The sequence below is a fragment of the Daldinia loculata genome (assembly GCF_022478755.1).
Source record: "Daldinia loculata strain CBS 113971 unplaced genomic scaffold F4817scaffold_40, whole genome shotgun sequence".
Lineage (NCBI taxonomy): Eukaryota > Fungi > Ascomycota > Sordariomycetes > Xylariales > Hypoxylaceae > Daldinia > Daldinia loculata.
In genome coordinates, this window is record NW_026054894.1 from 190,635 (window position 1) to 206,265 (window position 15,631).

Genomic DNA, 15,631 nt, shown 5'->3' on the forward strand with positions numbered 1-15,631 from the left:
GTGTTCGACAGGAATCTTTTTTTTTTTCTTTTTTACCATACGAGCCACGTTCTAGCACTACGGCAATGATAGTCGTCTCGCTAGGGGCAGCGAACGAAGACAGACGAAACCGATATGGACGACGGGCACCCGGTCGATGAGGGAGTAGGGCATCGAAAGCGCGGTTATCACCGACTTTTGGGGGTTAGGTTGCGCAAACGCGGATCCGGTCGTTAGGGGTCTGGCAAGACGGCGGAAACCAACGGAATTGGTTGTGTATTCTTGATTGCATTTGGAATTCTTGGTCACGGTTGACCACTAGCTGTTCCTTGCTGGGTGCTTTCGTTTGCAAGACATGCGGAAGGGGGCGTGAGGGGAGAGGGAGGGTCGCTGACGGTTGCTCGGCGCTGTCGCTGCATAACGACAGTCGATACGGCATACGTAGAGGCGTAATGAGTATCCAACGGACGCGGACAGTACATTGTATAGGGAGGAGAGAAGCAAAATTCTTCCTCCTCCCTAGACGCCGTTCTTAATCTTTAGACAGCAAGCCGGTGACAGCCACAAAAATTGATATACTGAGTAAACTTCTTATGCTTTTTCGACGTGGACGTGATAGAAGTGATCTCGCATAATTTTGCTTGAATATACTCTTAGCTTTAGAGTCTTTCCGTAGAGCTTCGGTAGTTAATTAATACATGCGATGTTGCGTTTTTGTTGATTATAATTATTCGTTACGGTGATGCTAGGTAGCTACCTAATATATCATTGTAAGATCTAAAAGGGGCTGCCCCTGACTACCAGTTATGGCAAGGATGCTCTACATTAATGATTCTATTAATCTATCAGGTTCCTGAGGTGTTATATACCTGAAGCACCAACTAATAGACATCGGATGGAAAATAACAAATAGGTCAAAAGTAATATGTAGCCATGCATACACGCTGTTTCTTAGGTGGTGGTGGTGGTGCGTACAGTTTAACCTACCTGTTTGCTGGCTCTACGTCAGGTAGCCAAGCCAGCTTTCGTCCCGGGGAATCAATCAATCACAAAGACGAGCAGATCCTGAATGATATTTAGATAGATTCATTATAAACCATTACATGCAGTATTCGGCTAGACCAAGCAAGCAAGCACATGGAACCGAACCGAACCGAACCGATTCCCATACCAGAACGCCAACCGCTATTATGTACCTAACCTATAGAGCCCCGAACAAGCCTCATTCCGTCGTACGTACCTAACCTATTTACTAAATACCCCTTAGCAGCCTAAACAGCAGCGAACCCCAGCTTCCCGAACAGCGTATCCATCGCCACCCACTGGCGACCGCACTTATCGAGGTACTTATCAACAACGCCCTTGACCGTGCTAAAGCGAACACGGTTGTGTTCCGCAAGAGCAAGCACTCTCTCTTTCTCAGCGGCATTCAAGCTGCCGGCGTTGCCTTGCCCGCCTAGGCCAGTGGCGCCAGAGCTTGCTTTGGCGCGGGCCTTCTCCACGTCCCATAGAGACGCGAAGTAGACGAGCTGGTTGTAGATATCACGCTCGCCGTACTCGTAACGCATGCGGCCGAGACAACCCGACGCTAGGCCCTTCGGACCCATGCACCGCGTGCCGTAGACCGACATCTGGCGTGTGCGGTTGCCGCAAGATGCGTCGTCGCACACGAGCCAGGCCTCGTAGTATCGCGCCGTCTCGTTGCGGATCGCCCGCTCGACCTGTGCTACGATGCTAAGGTTGGGAATGAGCGCCGAACACGACGGACATGCGACACCTTGTGGCGTAACGCGATTTTCGGGTTGCTCTGAGGACAGCAGGCCTTCGAAGGGCGCTGAGGCCTTGCACTTCCGGCAGCGTAGTGAGAGGCGGGCACAGTCGCGGAAGCGGACATCGTCGGGGATCTGGGATTCTAGCGGGTGGATTTCATGGTCGTTGGATCCTGACTGATTAAAGGTCGAGTTGCTCGTATAACGGCGAATGTCGAGACCTAATTGCTCGGCGAGCTGGGAAGTTGATGTTCCGGTGATGTTGGCGCAGAGACGCTCAACAGGTGGGAATATCTGCTTGCCGATATACCACTCGACGTCCACCTTGAGGCCGGAATCGGGCTTCATTACATCCTGCGGTGTGTACGCGCGCTTGGCAACAGGCTCGCTTGACTTACTATCTCCAGTAACGACGTACGAGATGACATCTCCACGACGGACATTCTTGCCTCGTGCGATTTCTCGAAGAGCAACCTGGACCTGTGGCATCGAGTCCGCATTCGGATATTCCTTTGGCGCCTTGCCTAGCTGTGTATATATGATGTATTTCGGGACGGGAACAGCGTGCTCTCGCATCTTGCCTGCGACCTCGCGTAGATACTCGTGTATGCGTTGGACGGAGACTTCGGTCTCGTCACCAGATAGGATTTCGTTAAGAAGACGCGACGAGATCTCCTTCGACAGACCACAGTATTCTCTGCGTTTCATGTCAAGACCCTTAACTTCCATCTTCTCGATGTACTTGCCACCAGGTACTTCCACGAGGTTGATAGCCGCATACTTCTTTTTAGCTTGTAGCAAGATACGTCTAAATACGTTGTCGATATCGATCTCTAAGAGGCGGTATCGCTCGTTAACGGCCTTCTTGAACTCCTGGCCGACCTTGAGCGCCTCCGCGACCGATTCCACGTTAGCGTTGATCATGACGGAGTCGGTATCACCATAAATAACTTGGAGCGATTTCGACTCGGCGAGTTCTTTGGTGCTTCGAAGGATCTCACGGCCTTTGTAGGTCGTAAGGATGGCAAGAGGTCTTGCATAGAAACGAGACTTAGTGTATCCTAGACAACCGTACATGGAATTGGCTGTCAACTTCAAAGCAAGCTGTTTAATATCCCATGTGGCAAGCTGCTCAGTTGTAGCGTTCTTATCCTTCATGAGCGATTTGACTGACCGTCGTCGACTAACGAGAGTGGCGATAAGCCTTGGTAATATGCCTTGTTCCTGTTGCGTCGGTACCTCCGGTACAGCATCATCATCATCATCCGACTACCTCAAGCATTAGCGCATCGCCCATACTAATATAACATAAGCAGACTTACAAGTGAACTCCGGTCGACTGTTGTAAAGCAGATGTTGAACTCTTGGATGATGGAAGGATAAAGGGAGTTGAAATCCATAACTAATACGAATTTGTCGTATAGCCCCTTTTCTGGTTCGAAAACAAGGCCACCCTTATATTTATCCTTCTTTTTACTATCTGTAGCTTCCTCTTCATTGTTCTCTTCTTCAGCTTTGGGCCGTCCCTTGAAAAACTGCTTGTCGGGGCAGATATACTTATTGCGATGGAATTCATGCAATAAAATGTACTCGTTGCGTTCGGCTCGAGTACCTGTTAGAGTCCGGGCCCACGAATTACCCGCTAAATTCGTCAAGACCTTGGTCAAAGGCAGCATCTGCGTACTCAAGGCTAGCGCAGCGATGAAATATGTATCTGCTTCCATATGAGTTATGTAATCCATTAAGCCTGATTTGTCCGATGCCCATGTCTTCAGAGCAGCCTCGTTGTCGAAATCTCGTCTATGGACATCGCCACCAAGGTAGAGACTGCACATCTCTGTCAAACTCCATGACTGACACTTGTACATGACGGACTTGCCAGCATCATTGGCAAGGTCACACAAGAGACGACCAGCCATAAGCTGGCGTTCCGCAAATACATTGCCACCCGTTTTCCCTATAGATGTTGGCCAGGTTGCTCTGCGCAACCGCCCGAGCCGCGACCACTGGGGTGTCTTCTTCTCGTGCAATCGATTCAACAGGATACTATAGTCGACACCTTCTAGTTGGTGACCAAGAATTACATCTGGATCGATAAGATCGATTTGTGCTAAGAAGAAAGACAGGATCTCGGACTCCTGTTTCACTAGCTTGACGAGTGTTTTTTTCCTACCCATCGCCAGTTTGTCGAAGCCAGGGGGGAATGCTGATCCGCTCGGCCTCATCAACGTGAACGTCCTTGAAGGGAGCTTTTCTGCAGGTGTAGTATCACTGAGCAAGACATTCTCATAGATACGAGCGCTTATCGCAAGTATCTCCTGTTTGTTGTCTTTGGCGTTGAAAACAGTCCGCATAACAATACTCATGAGAGTCAAAGGAGGTGCGTCCAGGTTATCGGAATCGCTCATGGGGGCGATCGTATCAGGATCATTGACAAGGACCTCAAGTTTGGCATGAGAGGCGTTCTTGATAGCACCGAAGTTGGCATCTTTTATCTTGAGCCAACATGGCCCCATAATGTTCTTCCACAACACAAACTGCTCAAACAATGCGGTATTGGTACCAAAAACATGCGAGAAGGTCTCACCGGCCATCTCAGGGTTGATTTGCGGCTCTAGTCGACATTAGTGTATATTCCCATAGAAACGATACGTCAAATAAACTTACTCGTGTAAGGATATAATAACTTTAGGTACTGTCCTTCCCTCGGGATGCCGGGGAGCTCGAAAGCATATTTCCTAACAGAGGGCTTTATCTTATGCATATCGACTTTCATCTTAGTCATGATTTCGTCTACTTCCGAGTAAACATCCGTCATTTCTATTTCTTCGCTTGTATCCTGTCCGTTCTTTTGGCGAAATTGGCGTGGTAGAAAGTACAATTTCCTCAAAATATTGTCAACCTTGGTAAAGCAGCTCACATAAGTATTCGTTTTCTTGTTCAAGACTTTTCCGAATAAGCAGAGCGAGCCATTGACTTCCGTATAGTCGGTCCAGAACATATTGAGACTACCATCCTCCTCGATAGCATCTTTATAATCAATCTTGCCGATGCTTCGGGTTTCAGCAGGAGAGCTGCTGACGACATTCAGCTTATTTGTGACATCGTTCCACGATGATGAATCAATATCGGCTTCGGCAGTTTTCGTTGGAGACGAGCTGGCAGGGGTAGGGTACGGTTCAGGTTTGGCCAGCTTTTTGATAGGTCGAGATGCAGACAAGTTTACGCTAGCAGTGTTTATTGTCCCGGCATGAGAGACCTCCATCATATCTTCGTCTTCTTCTTCCACGGGCTCGACCTTGACTTGAGCCTTTCGCGCGGCAATCTTTGCAGTGGGAGAGGAAGGAATAGGAGCAGAGTCGCTCATAAGTACGTCAGCCGCTGGTGGCAGGAAATCGTCATCGTCCATAGCTGGGAGGAATGCATCCTCATCAATAGAAACCTCTTGTATCGGAGGCGCGGGCGATGAGCGTTCCTCGCTTAGTCTCGCCTTCTTGGTAGCTGGTTGTCTATTTCCCCGGACGGGCGATAGAACACGAGCTCGGCGTCGTTCGGGAGATCGATGTCGCTTCGGAGCCCGCGATACTGGAGCAGGTACGTTTGCATCAACCTCGCCTAACAGGTCCGCTAGGAACCTTTCATCGTCTTCGGTTTTCACGACCTAACTAAAATCAGCTCTGTACGATTGCAACCAAACTTAAGATCGGGTTATACCTTTGGTTTTTGTTGGGTAGTAGTTTGGCCCTTCATGAAATATTCGCTGATGTCGCGGTCATTGGCGTCCCGTTTTGCCTTTTCCTCGTCACGCTTCTTCTTATCTAGCATGGTGTAAGTATATAAGCATGTGTAAATAATATAGATAATATGGTTCTCTAATACCTGACTTGCGAGGCTTCCCTCCAAGTAATGTGTCGTCCTCGCTCTCAGATTCATATGTACGTACTCGGTCCCATTCCTCTCTTCCATCGTCAGCGTAACCTTCGCCATTATCGTCGACGACGAAGTCATCTTGGTTCAGACGGTCGCGAACAATCTTTTTGTACTGATTTTCGTCGACTTCCTCGTATAGATCTTGATCTTCTTGTACCTCGTAAGAGTCGTAAGCCTTCTTACCAGCAGCGCGCAGAGCTTTTAGCTCGGCAAGCTTGCTACGCTTGTTGAGTGACTTGGACATTTCGATATATGATATATGCTACAAAGAATAAATCATGTCCAGATTGCAAGAGGAAGAAATGTAGAGGCGGTGTTTGTACGTATTGTGTGTAAATGTGTGTTAAATGTGGAGGTACGGAGTAAATCAACGGGATCAATTGGTATCAATTAACTGTATGTACCTAATTTTAAGGGATCTTTCCACTTTAGGGAGAGACGCGACGCGCGAGCCACCATTTATTTTACACAACGCGTTTTCGCGAATCCTTGTTAGGCTCACTTACAAATGCTCAGAGTGGCTGGACCTTAGTGTAGGTGCATTACCTAATGAGGTACCTATGAACCCCTCGCTTCCTAGGTACATACATGTACCTATACAGGTACGGATTACCTCTAGCGGGGTACCTTGGGTATTTTCGTATCGGAAGGATCCGCCATGAACGTCACAGTCCACCTCTTTGGCAGTTTCGAAGTTTCGAATTTAACCTAATTATCGATAAGGATAGCAACCCGCATCTAATTGTTTTTCGCATACCATCACCTTCCATGTTCAAGTCCAAAGTCCATTAAGACGCCGGCTCTTCTCACAAAAGTGCCTTCGCGGCACCTGCAAAGCGAACAATTATGTTTACTTGCAAATCATGTACGAGAAAAGATTTCTCTACATTAATCAATCATACGTTTCGCCTGCAAAATACCCTTGCGACAGTACGACCGATATACACACCCGCTTTATCCCGCCGACATAGAAAATATACGACAACTACTGCGCCGGCCAAGGTTTCTCAGCAAGATGAATACCAGGACGATAAAAAGAGGAAACAACCCATCTCTCCACGAGAATGGGCCGCCCAAAAACAGTTGCAGTATCTAAAAGATCCGCTACACATTCAAGATTATGTCAGGAAGACGCTGTCAAGAGGCAATTTTGATGATGCTATGCTGATCACGAAAAAAGCTAGCAGGAACACGGTAGTGACGGTCAGTTGGAATCACTTGATCGATTATGTATTGCAACGAGGTAAACTTCATGCCGGAATCAAGTTGTACAATGAGATGAAGAAGATTGGCCAACCCCCAAACGCTCAAACATATACAATTATCTTCAAAGGATGCGCCGTCTCACCCCATCCAAAACTAGCCGTATCGGAGGCCATTAGAATCTACAACAACATGCTAACTAACAACCGCATAACACCCAACACAATCCATTTGAACGCTGTTCTTAAAGTCTGTGCAAATGCCGAAGATATCGAGTCGTTATTCACTATCGTTCAAACCGCCAACCAAGGCATTAGAGCACCAAACAACCTGACATATACAATCATCTTGAATGCCTTGCGGCGCAAGGTTGATAGGCGCCAGTACGGTCTTGTCGTGGACGTCGATACCCCCGAGATTACAAAAGCAAAGGCGCAAACAATTCAGCGATCCAGAGCCATATGGGAAGAAGTTATATCGAAGTGGAGGGCTGGTTCCATTATTATCGATGAAGAATTAGTCTGCGCGATGGGATGGATTCTATTAATGGGCACCTATCACGATGCCGAATCTATAGAAGCTCTACTCGAGCAAACAATGATGATCCCAAAGGAGGATATAGCCGCGATCCGTGGGGAATCTAAGAAAGGGTCGGGTCGTAGCGGAAATGATATAGACGCGAAGCCAGCTACCTCGGTTGACAACCGCAAAATCAAGGCCCCCGGCGCCCCTGCAGTTAGCCACGCACTTCCGGGGAAAAACTCTCTTTCTTTGATTCTTGCCGCCCTCGAGAAGACCGGGAAGACGTCAAGAGCGCAGCCATATTGGGATATCTTCACTAAGAAGCATCATGTTGTACCCGATGCCAACAACTGGCATCGCATGCTCACGGCCCTACGCCGCGGGAAGAACAGTGGCCAAACTGTTATGTGTCTGTGGGATATGCCTGCTGAGTTGGTGCTTTCTAAGAACTTCCGTACAGCTATGAACACTTGTCTACGAGACAATTTGAACGGCGCCGCCTTTGACAACGCCACCGAGGTGTTAAAAATTATGCTATCCAAGCTTAAAATTCCAGATCCGATAACTTTGCGCAACTATCTCCGTGTAGCTTATGCCTGCAAGCGGTGGGTTTTCGATCAGTACAAAAATAATATCGATGCTGCAACGAGGGCATGGAGCAGGCAGCTCGCTACAGCTCTCGAGAACCTCTGGAAACCGTATATGATCATTGCAAGGCAGTATGATGAGGACGGACCGGAATCAAACATGAAACGGGAGCTTGTGGCCCTGGCACGAAAGATGATCGCTGCTAGCGATAGGGTCATATCGAGCAATGTGCTACGGCCAGGCGAGCAGAAAGAAATTGAAGCGAGACGAAATAGTCTGAATAGGGTTGTTGTCCGCCATTTCGAGGAGATGAAGGAAATGTTTCCTGAATTCCGCCAAGACGAGGATACTAAGGAAGAGGACGAAGACGGTGAAGACGGTGATGATGGTGATGATCATAAACGTACACCCTGGAAGTATCCTCAGAGTAGACCAATAAAAGTTTGAGGATGTGAGTACGGGAAAGCCGCTGCTACTCGGGGCTGACAGTTATCTGTACCCTTCGCCCGGATTCTATGTATAAATATTACAACCGTATATTTACGGACTATAAGGCTAAAATACCCCTTTATATAGAACATATTCACCTGAGATATATCCTATCATTTAAATGCTCTTGTATAAACAAATTAATAAGGGCAACTATAACTCGCCCCTTGTTCGATGTAGATGTAGATTACCGTAATAGAAATATTCGAGCAGTTAATATCGCAGTCGCCCGTACCTCTTACGTCCGCACCTGCAGGGGGGGGGGCATATAGGAGGAGTAGGTGCTTATACGGGAGAAGGAGCATATTACTACCAATGGGCTGTTCGAAACCTTCTAGATGTGTTTATCCAACGAGACTTACAGGTCCGCTTTTCCCCTTCTCTATTTCTCATTGCTGTCCGCTTTAGTATGTCTCTATACATTCTTGGACAGCCAAAACCATCAAGCAATATTTAGACCACTAGTTTCTATCCTTACTTCCTGCTTCCATCCCACTTCACTTTTCTCGGAACCAGTCAATTTGTTATTCGGGATTACTGATTATATTCTACATAATGGCTAGCCTTCGAGAAAAATTACGCAAACGCACTACGGCTCGCCCTGAAGTAGACACGGAAGATTTGGGATACTTGACAGATCCTCAATTGCCCTCGCTAACTAAGGATCGACATGTCATAGCAGAAAAATTGAAAGCCAAGCAATACTCCCTACGCCGGCGTTTCGTGCTGGGTCTCGATCGTAAAAAGGCTCTGCCAACATGGCAGCATATAGAGCATAGTGCAGTCTGCGAGGAAAACCAGGATCCACAGCCATCCTTGATTCGAAAGGGCATCAACTCCCTCTCATCGTCTTTAAGAGACCGGTTTTCCTCGGATACCTCTACTGACAGTGAAGGTCAGGGCCGCCGCCCATCCGTCATACGGAAGAGCATCAGCTCCGTGTCATCGTCACTCAGGGGTATTCGCTCTTCTATAAGCTCTCGACCATCACAAGATGGATCAACCGAATATCATACCAGTCCAGAAAATACGGGTACGTTGGTCAACTTTCAAGGTATTCCAAGGCGCAATAGCTTGGGTCATATATCCAGCACATCATCCGGCCAAGATTCTGTTCCTAGACTTCCTGATCTAGACACGATGGTTGCGAACCTTGAAGTAGGAGAAAAGATTACTGGGGGTCGATCACCAAACATGGCCTTCAATATGAGTATATTTGATAACCTTGATAGACCTTATATGGCAAACTCGAGTGGTAAGAAAGTCTTCTATTTATTGCAAAATCGGGGTTTTATATGTTTACTCTGCATTTCACTGTCCTCTATCACAGCTACGGTCACCGATATTACATGGCTTCACTGCTATCATTTAATTTGAAGCTAACGCAGGAGCAGACGAAGCTGCGACAGGACAGGAAGAGCCAATAGCTAGGCAACCTTCTCCCATTCCAGAACGTTTTCCAGTCCGAATTAAGCGTCCTGATCTAGCAGTCGCCGAGAGAATAGCAGGACCAAGAGTCGGTCAAGAGGATCTTCCGACTATCGCGAGCGATCAGGGTCCTGTAGATTGTCCAGCGCAAAATAATGCCAATTTGAACGGGACACCTAAGAACTGGAAGGTTCCCATGCACCGGATTGACCGCATACTAGAGACCTCAGTAACTATGCGAGAGCAAGGGTGCCAAGTATACAAACCGATCCCTGATTGTGAGATCAGAGAAAGGATTCGGCGTTTGGAGTCCAGGGTATACGTTTTTATCCCAGACGAAAACGACAACAGCAAGCCATGGCCAAGAAATCGCTATTCTGATCTCGAGACTGCCCTCAAAGATTTGTGTGCCCGATTCAAGCCGTACTACGCCAGCTTTGCAGCCTTTACCCCCGAGGCTCGCGCTATCCAACTTTTCCCCTCCAACTTCAGACTGCCACAGGGAATGAGCCTTGTTCCGGGAACAATCATCTTTAACATACAGGAGGCAATAGACAATTGGTACGCCGGGTCGCCGATCGATGGACCGAGCGAAGAAGAGGAAGAAATGAAAGAGTCAGTGACTACGCAGACGGACTCCAGCATAGCCACAGAGCCGGAGATATACACAATGCAAGAATACAAACAGCCTTACGTGTATGATACCGACAAGGCGTCCCTGGATGACGGCATACGGGAGCCTGGGATATCGGCTCTTGCTAAGCACAAGCTAGGAAGCTCGGAAGAATCGTTGCTGACGGACGATTATGATATGACTATAGCGTCAAAAATGGGATTCGTCCCCTAAACGGCATTGGCTAGATTTGACCAGCTGCGCTTGTTTGGAAGACACTTCTATACAGCATGTCTTAGACCCCTGTCTTGGGGGTTTGGTGTAAGAAATAGGTTAACATTCGTTTCTTGCTGCAAGTGGGATAGAGTCGGCTGTTCTATGAAGAATAGACTTAGGTAGATCGGTAGATTAAGAATAAAGGAAGATTGTCTAAGCAAAGCTACATAATATATGAGATGGACTATGGTTACCGCTGTGAACGCCGTCTTGGTGTATCCGTCTATTGCATATATATATATATATATATTTATGATATATCTCGTATATCCACATATGCATTTTACGAGTAGTATCACCTGTATCGAAACGTCATTTACAGGGACTACAACCCACCAAGCTCACCTTCAAGCTTCATACATAATATTTACTTACATACAACATACCTAGCAAACAGCTCGCCGCTCCGACACAAGACACCATGGCAGAAAACATACCAACACAGATCGCCGAGACGATCCAGACGGCACATATCCAGCGAAACCCGTCGCCGCAGCACGACCTAAACCCTTCGTCCTCGCTATCGGAAAAGCAGCCCGTGCACCTGCGAGAACGACACTCGCTCGACTCGGACCTAGACGACTACGAGGAAGCCGACGACGACGACGACGACGAAAGCGAGATCCCAATCAGCGTGTTGAAGCCCCACCCCCGATCTAGGAATCTCCCGCCCATGCCGGATCTGCGCTTCGAGCAGAGCTATCTGCACAGCATCGCGAAGGCGGATACGTGGTGGAAGGTGGCGTGGATTACGGTGCGGGACCAGGTATTTTGCGCCCGTTCTTTTTTTTTTTTTTTTTTCTTCTCCTTCCTTGGGACTAGGGCTATGGATCTAACCGAGAGTGTGCCGATGTGTAGATGATGATGCCGTTCGCCCAAGGCGTCCTGTATAACCTGGCGCTGCACGGCTGGCACCACTGGAATAAGAACGCCCAGATCAGCGGGACCTCGGTGGGCGCGCGCCTGCGCCGCTGGTGGTACGGCGTTAATAACTGGCCGCTGCCCCCACGGAAGATGGCGGGAGCTGGCGCTAAGGTGAAGGCAAGAGCTTGAATATGCTTCTTCATATATATATATATATATATACCTATACATACACATACAGACCACAAATGCAACAGAAGAGAGAGAATAATCATGGCGCGGCAGCAGTCGAGTTCACGCTCACAACCCGGTCTCGACCTCGACCTCGACCTCGGCCCCGGTTTCGGTCTCGGGCTTGCTAGACGCGAGCGCTGCGATATGCCTAGTCTATACGCGTGCTACGGACGGACGTGTCTCGGGGGTCGGAGCTGGAGCACGTAAAGAAAGAAGCAGGAGTAATAGCAAGCATAATACGGTACCTAGCATTGGAGTCTTGGTCTTGGGGAAAACCGCAAAGTGACATTATGTCTATGCGATTTTATTAATTAGGTACCTAGACAAGAATATAAGCCGTCGTAGGGGGGAATAAGCGATGGCCGACGGTGCGGCGCTATCTGTAGCTATGGTACTCATCTATAGAAACTGGCGCAGATACACGTCTGATCAGATCGATGTAACTGCGACATCGTCCCCGAGTAGCCTAGCCAGTGTAAATACATATGTATGCCTGCCTGCTTGTATGTCTGTCTGTATATCAGCAGAACAACTCTACTGTTCCTTGCTTTCACTTTCGCCCTCAGTTTCACTCTATGTTATGCTGTGGTTGATATCTCCGCAAAGGACACAGACTACATTTTCTGCTGTTTCCCGAGGATCACAGCAGCCCTCTTGCAACTTGCAAGTCATACGCAGATATTTCCTCTCAAATAATAGGAAATACATTACGCGCGCTATTACCCTCCAGGCCTCTTTGAGGCTAAAAAACCGACAAGATATTCGTCAAGTTGTTTTACTCCCCGGCACCGACGTCGACATGCTTAGGTAGAGCTTGCTGGACCTTATCCGGGCTTTCCCTAAAAGCTAACGAGGTCGACTGAAGCGAGTTTAGTGCGGGAGTTGAGGGAGGGCGTTGCCGCTGCTCATTCTTCGTGGTGGTAGAGGGCTCCGAATCTGGAGTGGCCTGCTTTTTCGTCGTTGCTACTGATATGACCTCCTCGCTCTTCTCCTCCGGCGTGGAATCTTTCTGGGCTGCACCTTTCTCCACTGCTGATGTCGGAGCCTTGGAGTTTTCCTTCTTCCCATTGTAGCGGTATTCATCCAAGTTGAGTGCTGATCCGGTAGAGCCGGACGTCTTTGATGGAAGCTTAAGCTTGACCATCATACTGTCCTTTCCATCAGGATCACTTAAGTCATCATCAACCATCTCTTCGTCCTCATTGAAGTCATCTTCCTCTTCGCTGTCGTCATCGGGGACATGATCTTGCTCATCGTCGCCTAGTTCTGGTTCGGTATCCTCCTCGTCATCATAATCCTCCATATCATCGTCGGAATTATATTCTTTTGACTTCTTAGATGATGGCGCCCAACCGTTTGTGCCATGGTTGACGGCAGCTGATCTTCTGGGTCGACCAGTAGGACCGACTGACGACTCCTTTGACGCAGTGGCCTCGTTGTGGCCTTGGCTTGTTGGGCTTGTTGTCACGATATTATTTGAAGCGTCTACTGTCATGCGCGACGGGGCTTTGATTTGGCGACCACTGGCAGTAGTAACGGGACCAGCGGGTTCTGCTGGTGTAGGGTTGCGGGTATTTCGCGAAGATCGTCGCACGGAGGAATCGGTTAGGAAATCCTCCTCGTCGGAATAGGTATACTTTATTCGTTTGCCTCTAGTTCGGCCTTCGTACATGGAGTAGTTGTTCTCTGGGCGCTTGAATTGCTCCTTGCGCATGAGGCGGTACTCACGGCGCTTGCGCTTTTCTTCAGTGGCTTCGAAGCGGGGGACAGCAGCCAACATCTTATGTGCCAATTTCTTGGCTTTCGGGCCGCCATCGGATTTCTGCAGCTTCTCTGCAAGAACTTTGAGTTCATCGATACTACCTGCTACACTCCACCATGTTCTGTTAAAGCCCTGTGGATTGCTCTCGCGATAGACTCGGAAATGTGTATCATCTAGACCTTCGATCAAATAATAACGGCGCTTGTCACTATCGGATCCCCAAGGCTGCACGGATAGAGGTTGGTTAAGGTCGTCTTCGTGTCGATTTCCCTTGTAGGATTTGTTGATAATACCCTTGATGACTTCCGAGGATGATAAGGTCCAAACTACGAGAGTTCGTAGCAGTGTTAGCTAGATAACCCACTATGTTAGCAATTGTTGCATCCTATAGTGAGAAAGAGAATGATTGCACTGGAAGGGTTATGCATACTCTTTCGGTAGGATCCATAGAAGCAAAGGTCCTACTACCAGCCAGAGGATTCTCATCTTTCCAATCTCGCGCCCATTGGTTCTTGTGTGAGCTAATAGCATCTTCCAGCGCTCGATTATAATGTCCAGGCCTATTAGTAACAGGTGTTAGAATCTACATCTGTGGAAGGGGGTTTTTGGTAGGGTCGAGGTTGGGTATTGCGTCATACTTGACATCTTGCTTGCGGTTCAACAAAAGGCTAAGAACAGCACAGAGGAAATGTTCAACACGTTCGCCAGGAACCGGTTCGGATACGTCACGCTCAAGTTCTTGAGGGCCAAAGTTGGCTAGGGATTTAGGAAGAGATTCGTTAAAACGGGAACGGAACATGACAATGAACTAGAGGTAGTTAAATAGGTAGTTAGCTAATGCAAAAACGACGCGACATTTCGCGTTTTTGGCGCGACAAAGGAGTTTATGACATACTGCAATGTCTGGATTGTCAGCTAGAACATATTCGTGAGCTGGCGAAGGTGATCGCTTGCGTGGTGGAGGAGTTGCCTCTTTCTTAGGCTCTGCAGGCTTGGTACCCGGGGGAAGCTTATGAAAGAACTTCAGTATGCCCTTTTCTCGCTTTACCTCGATATCGCTATCATCCTCAGAGGGGGCAGAAGATAATGAAGAGACAGAAGAGAGTTCGCTAGAATCATCGTCGGCCATGTTGTGCGGTATTGTCGTCGTTCCAAAGACGCGATTGTCGTAGATGTAGATGTAGATGGTCAAAGGAAAGGTGGGATGTATTAAAGTGTGGAGGTTTGAGAAAGTCAAGGAGCCCACGAAATTTGGGAATTTGGGAATTTGGGAAACGCTAAAATTGCACCCTTATTAGGCTTGAGCCGCAAAATCAACCAGGGGAAGGAAAGACCAGATCTGATAGGTTAGGCATTTGTTAAGCTACAAAACATAGGACCAGCTACCTAAGACCAGCTATCTACCTAAAGGCCAGCTACCTCCTAACCTACCTAACAATACCTAAGGATCCAAGGTACATACATCTTGTATGTGAAGCTTATACGCATAGGTATCCCCAGCCTCCCCTTCTCATATCTTCTCATCCAAAGCCGATAAGGTCATCTGTCCCCCGAGTCTGTAGGTCGTGATCATGGTCAAAGCCGCCTTCGTAGCCAAGCCCAATCCTTTGTCACTGGTCCAACGTCACCACCTCCGTCTCTTGTCATCATATTCATCCACCACATTATTCACATAGAAACCCCAACATCTCTCGTCAACCAAAATGCTCCTAATCTTATTACCCCGTAAGTCATCAACTATTAGTACCATATGGTAAACCCAACAACCAACATTTATATCCGAGGTAGTATCATCTCAAGGATGGTAGCTTCGCTGAATCTGCTGCCCGGGCCACTGTACACCAATTTCATATGATGTGTTGATCGTTCCGTCGGTCGGTACATACAAACTGTTCGGTCTCAACCGGAATGCCCAATTGACTCGAGATGGGCCGAATGTAACATGCTCCAAAAAAATAATAGACGTGAAGAACA

General features: G+C 48.0%; 5 protein-coding genes across 5 annotated transcripts; 3 read left to right on the plus strand and 2 right to left on the minus strand.

Annotated features, from left to right (window-relative positions):
• Nucleotides 1-1,045: 1,045 nt before the first annotated feature.
• On the minus strand, nucleotides 1,046-6,105 carry F4817DRAFT_343885 (uncharacterized protein). Its single transcript, XM_049304072.1, has 5 exons — nucleotides 5,628-6,105; nucleotides 5,463-5,566; nucleotides 4,416-5,409; nucleotides 3,071-4,362; nucleotides 1,046-3,017 (listed from the first exon to the last, which is right to left on the minus strand). The coding sequence occupies exons 1-5, from the start codon at nucleotides 5,920-5,922 to the stop codon at nucleotides 1,251-1,253; spliced, it is 4,452 nt and encodes a 1,483-aa protein (XP_049157110.1). The 5' UTR covers nucleotides 5,923-6,105; the 3' UTR covers nucleotides 1,046-1,250.
• A 248-nt stretch (nucleotides 6,106-6,353) lies between these two features.
• Nucleotides 6,354-8,691, plus strand: F4817DRAFT_343887 (uncharacterized protein). Its single transcript, XM_049304073.1, has one exon. It carries the CDS (start codon nucleotides 6,525-6,527, stop codon nucleotides 8,436-8,438), a length of 1,914 nt encoding a protein of 637 aa, XP_049157111.1. The 5' UTR covers nucleotides 6,354-6,524; the 3' UTR covers nucleotides 8,439-8,691.
• A 179-nt stretch (nucleotides 8,692-8,870) lies between these two features.
• Nucleotides 8,871-10,987, plus strand: F4817DRAFT_343889 (uncharacterized protein). The gene is made up of 2 exons (XM_049304074.1): nucleotides 8,871-9,735; nucleotides 9,875-10,987. Exons 1-2 carry the CDS (start codon nucleotides 9,036-9,038, stop codon nucleotides 10,753-10,755), a joined length of 1,581 nt encoding a protein of 526 aa, XP_049157112.1. The 5' UTR covers nucleotides 8,871-9,035; the 3' UTR covers nucleotides 10,756-10,987.
• An 86-nt stretch (nucleotides 10,988-11,073) lies between these two features.
• On the plus strand, nucleotides 11,074-12,117 carry F4817DRAFT_184470 (DUF1770-domain-containing protein). Its single transcript, XM_049298392.1, has 2 exons — nucleotides 11,074-11,563; nucleotides 11,656-12,117. The coding sequence occupies exons 1-2, from the start codon at nucleotides 11,219-11,221 to the stop codon at nucleotides 11,848-11,850; spliced, it is 540 nt and encodes a 179-aa protein (XP_049157113.1). The 5' UTR covers nucleotides 11,074-11,218; the 3' UTR covers nucleotides 11,851-12,117.
• A 513-nt stretch (nucleotides 12,118-12,630) lies between these two features.
• On the minus strand, nucleotides 12,631-14,958 carry F4817DRAFT_184504 (uncharacterized protein). Its single transcript, XM_049298393.1, has 4 exons — nucleotides 14,553-14,958; nucleotides 14,296-14,465; nucleotides 14,088-14,217; nucleotides 12,631-14,008 (listed from the first exon to the last, which is right to left on the minus strand). The coding sequence occupies exons 1-4, from the start codon at nucleotides 14,784-14,786 to the stop codon at nucleotides 12,671-12,673; spliced, it is 1,872 nt and encodes a 623-aa protein (XP_049157114.1). The 5' UTR covers nucleotides 14,787-14,958; the 3' UTR covers nucleotides 12,631-12,670.
• Between the last annotated feature and the right edge of the window lie 673 nt (nucleotides 14,959-15,631).